Genomic DNA, 10,600 nt, shown 5'->3' with positions numbered 1-10,600 from the left:
TGGGACCCACAAGAAGCTGTGAGCTGATGCCTGAAGCCAGCGTCATGTTTAAATGCATTGCTGCGGCTGGTGCGCTGTTTGTGCTTGGTGCTAAAAGATGATGGTTCACAAAGCTGGCTTTGTGATGCGCACTCCCACACCCATCCACACCCACAGTGTCCCACAAGAGCTTGGGAGCCAATGGGATGCTTGCATACGGCGCCACAAGACATCAGTGTGCACGGGGAGGGGACGGACGGACTTGCAATGCTCATGCAGCGTTGCACAATTTGCTCGTGCCCCTGAGCTTGCAGGCTGCTGGCTCTCCATCCCACGAGAGAGTCCCTGTGGGCAGGGCTTCCTGTCTGCCCCGTGAGCTGGGCTGGGTTCATGAGAGGAAGGTAGAGGAGGTGTGTGAGCCACGCAGAGTCAGCTACAGTCCAGCAAAGCAGACACTCTGCATGTCTCTCTCCAACTCCAGTGTCTTCCTGCTCAACGAGGTAAAGTGGCGCCATCCTTGTCTCTTGGGGGGCGGGCTGGGAAAAGAGGAGCGGGTAAGAAGGGGGTGAGGGAGCAGCCTGGCGAGTGGGCCGCCTGGGTGGCAGAACCGCAGCACAAGAAAGTGGAGTCAGATGCAGGAGATGTGGGTTGAGAGGCTTGCCAGAGCTGTCAAGAAGAGTTAGGTTTTCCCAGGTAGTCAGATGGCACCAGCCGCTGCAGCGATTCATGGGTGTGTTTGAGCTCTGCTGTGCCATCCGCTGCCCCCTTTCCCCCCTTACCCTGAACTCAAGGCCTGTGCCCTATAGTGCCCCTGCTGAGTGAAGACCACCAAGGCAGGAGCACTGCCCCCCCATACAGAAGAGTCCAGCAGCTGAATATTTTCTGCTTTAACCCCTGTAGTAACTAAAACATTCCTCCTCTATCTGTGCTCTCTGCAGTTTTCCTCGTATACACAGCAAAGTCAGAAGCTTCCCCTCCACAAAATCTAAAACTATTGACCCTCAATCCATAGTGCCCCCTGCAGGGCTGGAACTACAAAGGCTCCATTCTAAAATGTTATTTTCACAGGCTTATTCTGAACAATTTTCCATTGCACTGACCAGGGTGGCACCAAAGTTTGTTTTGCCCTCCTTTCCCTCCTGACCCCCTGGGCTTCCTTCCCACCCCAAGTTAAGAGTGGTGGTCCTGCCTAGGTTGAGCTAGGTGTCCCATCGCCCACCCTCAGTAAGAGGGTCCAGTGGCATAGCTGATCTTCCCTCTTCCTCCCTTCTCAAATCCAGCTGTTCTTTCATATTGTAAACAAATATGGGGTTTTATTTAGTTATGAGCGGCATTTGCACACCAGTCTTCCTGGCAGAGGCCTGTATTCCCTGACGACAAAAGCCTCAAACTGAGATTAAAATAGGGATCTGCTTTATTAATCCTGTTTTAAACACCCACCCGCACCAAATATTCTCTAGCAAGGGAAGCCGAACCCCGATTATCCTCTTATCTCCACCAGGGGGCGCCCCAAGGAGCTGGGGCAAGGGGCTGGATGCAGCCACATTGAAATCCCTGGAAGCGGGGCGGGAAGGATCTCGAGCAGCCGAGAGAGAATAATGTGCTTTGCTTTTTAACGTCCGCGGGAAATGGCAAAGCTTAAGTTGTAACACAAGCGATGCTAGGGCCGGAGGGCCTTCAGACACAACTCTCCGGCGGTGGCAATTATTTGCAGCCACTCCGCGGAAAGGCACTCTGCTCTTGCTCTGGGGTCCTTTCCACTGTTCCCTTTCCCCCAGGGATGAGCCTCTGCCGTGCCAGGGCCGGCTGAAACCCCGGGGAAAGGCGTGGTATAGGGGCAGGGGAGAACGGCGGCGGGTGAGCGGCTTCCCCCATCTCCAGCTTCTCGGATTTGCAGCGCCATCGACGGGCGGGGGAGCGGGAGCGATGGCCTTAAAACCCCGGGAAGCTGGAGATCTCTCTATCTGCTGGATGAGCATCTGGAGCTTGTCGACGGCTGGAGCGAGGCGCACCCTGCACGCCAGCTCGGCCCCCTTCTTGCTCAGCCCAGAAGCGCCCCACCCGGGCGAGAGGAGGAGAGGGGAGCCCGCCGAAAGCCCCCAGCTGCGCGCGCGGGGAAGGCGCCATCGGAGAGGCTCTTGCTTGGCAGGGCGCATCCTCGCCGCCCCCCCCCCCGTGATTATATAGCGCCTGGCACGTCCCCGAGCCCAGTCTGGGAAGGGCGCGGGGAGCGCGGCGGGAGGAGGGCGGGAGGCGCGGCGGCGCGCACCGCGCTCGTCGGCAGGAGGAGGAGGAGAGCGCGGGCGAGCGGACGAGCGCAGGCAGCCAGAGCCGGGCAGGCGCTTCGGAAGCGGCGCAGCGGGGCCGGGGGGCGCCTCCCTCCCTCCTCCTTCCTTCTCCCCAGCGGGCAGCGCACCCCGGGCCCGCCCGCCCGCCGGCCGGCCGGCTCCCTCCCCCGCCGTCTATGTCTTTTTCTGACTCCAGCGCAACCTTCCTGCTCAACGAGGTAACCGACCAGGCAGCGCGCAGCCGCCGCCCCCCGCCCGCCCCGGCGCCATGCCCGTCTCGCGCGCCTCTCCCGCGCCAAGCGGCAGCTTCCTCGCGCGCCCCAGACATCCCTCCCCACCCCCATACAGCAACTCCGGGAGGATCCGGGGAGCCCGCCAGGGAGAAGGGGCGGGCGGCTGCGCGCCTCGCCCGCCCCTTCGCCGGGCTCCTCGCCTCCCTCTCTCCCGCGCCTTCAGTCCCGTTGCGCTTCCTAGATTCGCGGCTGGGATGTCAGGATTGGTGCTGCGTCCTGGTTGGCAAAGGGCGGAGGGGCTTCTTTCTGCAGGGACTGCCCAACTTCCGTGGGACGGGGTGGGGGTCCAAGTGGCGCCTGCACCCCTGGCACCGGGCTTGGAGAGGCATCTGGAGACGCAGCTTGGGGGAATGGCAGGGGGAACCCCACCGGGCCCCATTTCCGGCAAAGCCGGAGGACCGAGTCCAGATCAGCGGGCAGCAGCAGCAGCAGCACCTGCCCCGAAGTTAAGGGGGGGAGGCGAACGTCCCCATCTGCCCTTTAGGGATGGAGCTGTGAGACCGTCTGGGTGGGCAATCCGGAGCGTAGAGCCGGAGGAGAGACCCCCATGGATGCCTTAGGGAGAGGCGCTGCATCAGGGAAGCTGGAGGGAGGCAGAGGGTGGCATTGCCAGGGGTCGCGCGGAGAGGCACCCAGCTGGCCCTGGTTATCCAGTAACCTGCAGGCAGTTAAGGCAGCCTGGGCTAGGAAAACAGGGGCACTCAAGGAACCAGGTGGGGGGCACGGCGTGCCGTGGTGGTGGCCTGGACCTCTCACCCTTTCACTGCCCACATTCCTTCGCTTGCCCGGTCTCGGTGCCCGGACCTCTCCTGGCCCAAGCAGGAAGGCTGTGTCTCCCCAACCGCCAATTCCCTTTTGTTTGGCTGAATATCCAGCAAGGCATCCTTCTCTGCCCTCCCTGTCTCTGGAGGCAGAATAAGGGCAGAGCTTGGTGGGCACTAAGAATGCACTGAGAACGACCCCTGCCCCCCAAAATCCCACATCACATGCCCTCCGGTCGTGTCTTCCCTCTCCCCTCCTGTTGGTCCCCTTCTGCTCTCTGCACCGCGCCCCTTGGCACCCCGCTTTGGTCTTGCCCCCAGGTGGGTGCAGACGCATCCGGACAGTTCAGGAGCTGCTGCCTGCCCCACTTCTCTCTTCTCTCTCTCTCCTTCTCTCTGCCCGCCCCCCACCTCCCCGCTTCCTTCCGTGCTTGCCTGTCTCAATGCCTGCCCCCAGGGGAGGGCTGGTGGGTGGGCGCTATTGTTTTTGCCGTCGTTGCTGAGCGGAGAGAGCGAGCGAGCGAGCGAGCGCATCCAGGGTGGGGAATCTTTCTCGGGGAGCAGACAGCAGCTCTGCCATTGCGTGCCATCCGCTGCCCCCAACCCAGCTTGGGGCAGGGGGCACAGCGCTGGGCATCCCTCCGATTGGAAGAGCTGCCCCTTTTCACCCCCCTTCACCCTGCTGCCACCACCACCACCTCTGTCTTGGTTCCTGAACGATTCTTTCATCCCCCATGTATGACGACTCCTGTCTCCATGGATTCGAAGACTCCGAGGTGGTGAGTCTGGCAGAAGCCAGGGGCTATTTTCAGCAGGGGAACCGCCCACTTACAAGAACCTGGCATCGTCCTGGTTCGCTGGGTGCAGGGCTGGATGGCAGGGGGTAAGGTGGGGTGAGCTCTGGGGCTATGGACTAGGTGTTAGAAAGTTGGGGCAGAGGACCCATGAGGGCGCTGGGGGGTTGTGGCTTTGAGTGGGGAGACAGTGGAGTAGGCGACTGAGCTCAGGGCACAATCACAGATTCCATGGGGGTTTAACTGGGCGCCTCTGGTGGAAGAGGACCAGGGCATGTTAAGGGTACCCCTTAGTTATGGGGTGGTGGTAAGTTGCTTTCCTTGGCTTCTGTTTGGCTCAGGGCTGGAAGGCACTTGGAGGTTTGGTCCTCTCCAAGGAGTGGAGGGACATGGTTCTGGATAGATGGGGTGCTCTAAATATGTCCGGGTGTAAGCGGGCAGTAGGATGGTTGCCCTGGCATTCTAGGGAAGTGATGTTCTTTCCCCTAACAGCTCCCCCTGCTGGTGGGTGAATCCAGCACGTAGGAACATGGGAAGCTTCCTTGCATCCCTAGTCAGACCATTGCTTCATCTAGCTCAGTCTTGCCTACCCTAGCAGGCACAGGGTTTCCCTCTCTCCCAACCATGCCTAGAGATGCACATTGAGAGGCATTGGCCGGACCCTGGCATGGTGTTCCTTGTCAGCAGCTGGTTCTTGGGAAGGGCTTGTGCATTCCTGAGCCAGGAGCGGCGGGAGCGAGTGCAGAGTCCCTCAGACCATGCACCTGTTTTGGGGTAGATCCTTGGTTGGAGGTCCTCCTACATGGCTTGGGTAAGGGGTGGAGAAAGTCTCATGTCTCCCTTCAAGTGGGATCCCAAAAATAACTCCTTCCTGAAAGAGGAGGAGGTGTTTCTCTTCTGCACTTTTCCTGGCTGTTGTCACCCAGGCATTAGAGCTCAAAAGAGGAGTTGCGGAAATCCTGGATGGAGAGTTTGTGGAGGGCTTTGGCTGGAGGATGTGGGCATAAAGGAACCTGCTTTGTACAGAGCCAGACCATTGGGTCCACCTAGCTCATTACTGGCTGCGCTAACTAGCAGCGAGACTCTCCAGGAATTCAGGCGGGGATCTTCCTCTTAGCTGGAGATGCTGAGGATGGGACCTGGAGTCTTTTGCATGCAAAAGAGATGCTCTAGCCACTGGACAATGGCCCTTCACCTAACATGTGCAAGCAAACAGGGGCTATAATCTAGATAGATGACAAGGGAAGAGGACACATGGCTAGGAAAATCTCCACCCAGTAGGCTAGTTCAGCAGGTCTGGAACAAGCCTCTTTGTCAACCTCTGTAGGAGCCCATCAATTATAAGTCAGGTGTGGGGGCTCCCCTGTGTGATGCCAGCACAATTTTTATCATGCCCGGTCCTTGGGCTTCCTGCCCACCTGGTTGGGGTTAGGCATCCACAGCAGGCACAGCTGCTCCGCTTTGAAATGTGTGGGTGGGTGTCGGCAGGAGGAGGTGGATGATCAGCTGACATGACGGAACTGGGCTTTGGAGGGGGGAGGGGGCTGGCATTTCCTAGTGTCTGCCTGAGCTGGGGGGGGGGGGGAGAGAAGAGAGACGATGGAAGCTGTAAGTGCGAGATGTTCACCTCTCCTCCCGCCTCCATTTCTAGCACCTCTTACCTAAGTCATAAAAGCACTTTTTAAAGACTGTTGCAAAGTATTTTTTTCTTCTCAGTGTCTGTTGATCACACTCCATATGCAGAGGGAGGGGAGGAGAGTGAAGGTGCAGAATTGCGGGTGGTAGCCTAGGGCTGCGAGTTATTAGAGGCCTTCGCACTTTCCATTCGCATTCCGAATTCCTGGGAACCAGAATCAAGTTGTGCCCAGAAATCCTTGCTCCTGGTTCGTACCATCTCCAATCTTACTTCCTGGTTTATGGGAGCTGGATTATTTACATTCATTTTTGCAGGGGCGGGGGACCAAATTTGGCTCAGTGGCAGAGCATCTGTTTTGCGTGCAAAAGGTCGTGGGTTCAGTCCCTGGCATCTCCAGAGAGGACTGTTTCCTGTCTGAAACCCTGGAGAGCCCCTGCCCAAGAGACTCTGTATAATGCTGCTTCCTATGTTCCTGTGTTACACTTGTAATCTGACTTTCTCAAGCTCAGGTTGGCATACATGGTTCTACTTCCCTGCATTGCATCCTCACAAGAACCCTGTGAGGTGAGGTAGGCTGAGAGAGAGTGACTGAACCCAAGGTTTCCTGGGGATCTCAATGTGGCTGAGTAGTGATTTGAGCGCGGGTGGCGCTGTGGGTTAAACCACTGAGCCTAGGACTTGCTGATCAGAAGGTCAGCGGTTTGAATCCCCATGACCGGGGTGAGCTTCCGTTGTTCAGTCCCTGCTCCTGCCAACCTAGCAGTTCGAAAGCACATCGAAGTGCAAGTAGATAAATAGGTACCTCTCCGGCGGGTAGGTAAATGGTGTTTCCGTGCGCTGCACTGGTTTGCCAGAAGCGGCTTAGTCATGCTGGCCACATGACCCGGAAGCTGTACACCAGCTCCCTCGGCCAATAAAGTGAGATGAGTGCCGCAACCCCAGAGTCGGCCATGACTGGACCTAATGGTCCCTTTACCTTTACCTATCTCCCGTTCCAGACTGGTGCTCTTAATGACTACACAACATGCTAACTCTGGTTTTCAAAGGGCAAGGTAGGAATGGGGTGGACAGCAAGGCTGAACTGGAGCTGAATTGGCGGCAAAGGGAGAGGAGAAAGGGGGGTCCAGACAATAGCCAGCTTTGGTCTTCAGGCTATTCTGAATCCTCCAATCCTTGTCATGGTAATCTGATTCAACGATCTGGAAAGGGAGCAAAAGATGGGCTGGTTTCTTATTTAGCTCATCATCATCAAATTTATTGTTCAAGTTTAAAATTCAGAATTAAAAACAAATTACCGTCACAAGGATCAGGTGTGGTGTGAAAACACACATTTCTGATGTCGCAGGCCAGGGTGAAGAGGGGCAGACTCAGCATTCGCTGAAAGCTGTAAAGTGAGGAAGTCAGACTGGGGCTGGGGGGGGGATGCCACAACCTAGGGCAGGGGGTAGGCAACCTAAGGCCCGTGCGCCAGATGCAGCCCAATCACCTTCTAAATCTGGCCCGTGGATGGTCCGGGAATCAGCGTGTTTTTACATGAGTAGAATGTGTCCTTGTATTTAAAATGCATCTCTGGATTATTTGTGGGGCCTGCCTGGTGTTTTTACATGAGTAGAATGTGTGCTTTTATTTACGGTAAAATGCATCTCTGGGTTATTTGTGGGACATAGGAATTTGTTCATACAGTGGTACCTCGGGTTACATACGCTTCAGATTACATACACTTCAGGTTACAGACTCCGCTAACCCAGAAATAGTGCTTCAGGTTAAGAACTTTGCTTCAGGATGAGAACAGAAATCGTGCCCCAGCGGCGCGGCAGCAGCAGGAGGCCCCATTAGCTAAAGTGGTGCTTCAGGTTAAGAACAGTTTCAGGTTAAGAATGGACCTCCGGAGCGAATTAAGTACTTAACCTGAGGTACCACTGTATTTTTTTTCAAAATATAGTCTGGCCCACCACATGGTCTGAAGGACGGTGGACCGGCCCACGGCTGAAAAGGGTTGCTGACCCCTGACCTAGGGGCTGTCACAGAGAATACATTATCCCAAGCCACAGACACCCCCCCCCAATTCCCGAGGGAGGGAGAACTACCAAGATGGTTCCCTCTGCAGACCTTAACACCTGGGAGGGTCTGTAGGGAAAGAGGAAATCTTTCAGATATTTTGGGGGCCTGGGTTGTTTAAGGCTCTGGTGTCTGAGAGGCAGAGTACCAGGGATTGTCATTGTGGCACTTTCTGGATGTTGTTGGACTCCAACTCCCATAATCCCCACGATGGGTGTTGCAGTCTGGCAATATCTGGAAGGCACTGCACTGGTCCTCTTCCTTCTCGCCTTTCCGTGCGCTTCCTGGGTGTAGGAGTAGCAAGTTGACAGTGAAACCCCTCTCCCTTCGCATTGATCTCCCAGGGTGGGTGGGTTTTTCGCCCCCTGCAAAAAGGAGAGGCAGATTGAGAAGGGAGCTGGGTGAAGTGGTGGAGCTTTTCGTTGGGGAGAGGAGAGGAGAGGGAGCGAGGGACTGTTGCTCGCTGACAGCTTGGATCTTAAGCTCTTTGGCCGAGATTCATCCTCCTCTCAGGGGGGGACTGTGGTTGCAGCTGTGACAACACAGATTGGGCCAGAAAGAGCCTCTCTTCCGCCATAGCAGGGAGGGTGACATTTTAAGGATTTTCCATTTTGTTCCTCCAAGTCCAGTTCCTTTCAGCCTGTCTGGAGAATGCCATGTGAGTACATAGGCGCTCATCTTTTGGGTATCTGTAAAGTGGGAAGCCCCTCCAAGTCTTAGGACTACAACTCCCATCATCCTTGACCACTGGGCCATGCTGGCTGGGGCTGCTGGAAGCTGGAGCCCAGCAGCATTGGCTTGAGGGGGGCACAAGCTGCCCACCCCTTGCTCTCTTAGGCAACAGTTCTCAAAACTGTTGGATCACTTCATAAACTTTCTCCCCATTCAGCCTCTGCTTCAAAACCAGTGCTGCTTTATACAAATTGTTTGGCCACTTTTATGGGTCAGTTTTAAGGGGCGAAATCCACTGTGAGCAAACATAATAAAAATAAAAATAATTATTCATACCCCACCCTCCCCGACCAAGACTGGGCTCAAGGCGGCTAACACCAAATATATAAAATACATTGAAAAAACAAAATCAAAGGATTAGTTTAAAATACAATTCGAATCACATTTAAAAGCAAAATAAAATTAAGTGGGAACCCACGAATCATAACCGTAGGGGTAAGGAATTAAAAGTTCACCAGGCCCGCCCACCTGTGCTGGTCCCATATGGGCCGATAGAAAGAGCTATGGAGGCCACTTACGGTACATACAGGGTCCCATAGAAAGAAGGGGGTCAGACTGGACCTGGATCAAAGGCCAGGCGGAACAGCTCCGTCTTGCAGGCCCTGCAGAAAGATGTCAAATCCCGCAAGGCCCTGGTCTCTTGTGACAGAGGTTTCCACCGGACTGGGGCCAGGGCTGGAAAGGCTCTGGCCCTGGTCGAGGCCAGTAGAGAGATTTGTGATTGTTTTGCAATATTTTTGTGGACTGCCTGAATGGACCTTGCAGGTCACCAGAGATCCATGGGTCACAATTTCAGAGCCTCCGCTCTAAGGCTTACTTTGGGCAAGGACTCCAGGGTAGGGGATCTTAAGGTAGTGGTGAATGAAGGAGACGCGTTTCTTAGCCACATGCAATGTGCCTTTCTCTCGCCACTGATTAAAATATACACTTTGGATGCATTTGACCCGACATTGGGATGACTGGCATCCAGGGCAACGGGCAAGAATTCTGACTAGGATCTAGCACAACTGTTTTGTTTCGCTTTAGCTGTGATTGATGAAGCGCAAAATATCACCCTGCTGTTTCTAGACTCTAGAGCAGTGGTTCTTAACCTTTGGGTCCCCAGATGTTGTTGGACTACAACTCCCATCACCCCTAGGTAGCAAGGCCAGAGCTCAGGGATGATGGGAGTTGTAGTCCAACAACATCTGGGGACCCACAGGTTGAGAACCGCTGCTCTAGAGTCACTCCTCTCCCTCTGGTATTCCATCCTGTCCTTTCCCTGGCCAATGTAGAGGTTCAGATATCAGTAGAATGGAGGCTTGATTCTCTACGCCTTGGGTTGTGTTGAACTAAGTTTTCCTCAGAGGACTGTACTAGAAATTAATGGAGCCAACTTTTTCATGGTTATTAATTTCAGTGAGTCTTACTGAATGTGAATCGAAACATAATAGATGTTTTTCATGTCTTGTTTCACATCCCCCACTCCCTCTCATTTCCCAGGCAGTCAGAGTTCCATAAAGCAAGCTTTGCACAAGGATAGGGAATTGGCGGCCCTCTGCTTTGCTTTGGACTACAGTTCCCATCATCTCTGACCCTTGTCTGTGCTGGCAGGGGTTGATGGGAGTTGTAGTCCAGCAACATTTGGAGGACCCGGCTTTACAAGGTCCATTTTCTTTGGAGGAGAGTGCATTGGAGGAGAGAGCATTGGAGACTTAACAGCCTCTTCATCATGCTGCATTTATGCACGGTTAGGTTGAGCAAGCATTATAAAGCACACAGGCAGATAAAAGTCCCAAAGGAAACATCAACACACTAGAAGCCCAAAAAGTATTCCTTGAATACCTGTCCAAACTGTTGGTTTTTAGCTATCCAGGCACATGGCACATGCAAATGTATGTGACAATTTCCTGAGTTTTTAAATAAATGAAATGAGGTTTGGGGAAGCTGCAGTTTTGTGGGGGGAGAACAGCATCAGGAGGGGTTGATTAACCCTTTCATCACAGTCATTTTCCTGCTCAAAATCATGCACCCCAGGAGTAAAGGGGAACATGGGGAACAGCTTAAGCAGCCCCTCACC

General features: G+C 54.7%; 1 protein-coding gene across 3 annotated transcripts in view; it reads left to right on the top strand.

Moving 5' to 3' along the window:
• Nucleotides 1-304: 304 nt before the first annotated feature.
• The window catches only part of CACNB3 (calcium voltage-gated channel auxiliary subunit beta 3), a 40,476-nt gene continuing 30,180 nt past the window's right edge, over nt 305-10,600 (top strand). The window contains exon 1 of one of the 3 annotated variants that reach the window (XM_081900752.1): nt 305-479. In XM_081900752.1, the coding sequence (XP_081756878.1) occupies nt 441-479 (39 nt within the window). In that variant the 5' untranslated portion in view covers nt 305-440. Of the gene's footprint in view, nt 480-2,271; nt 2,486-3,022; nt 4,101-10,600 lie in introns of those variants that run through there. The other 2 variants (XM_081900751.1, XM_081900750.1) reach the window with 2 other exon arrangements.

The sequence above is a fragment of the Podarcis melisellensis genome (assembly GCF_964234715.1).
Source record: "Podarcis melisellensis genome assembly, chromosome: 2".
In the NCBI taxonomy this organism is placed as follows: Eukaryota; Metazoa; Chordata; class Lepidosauria; order Squamata; family Lacertidae; genus Podarcis; species Podarcis melisellensis.
The sequence above is the reverse complement of the archived record's forward strand: the minus strand, read 5'-3'. Positions and strand labels throughout refer to the sequence as shown.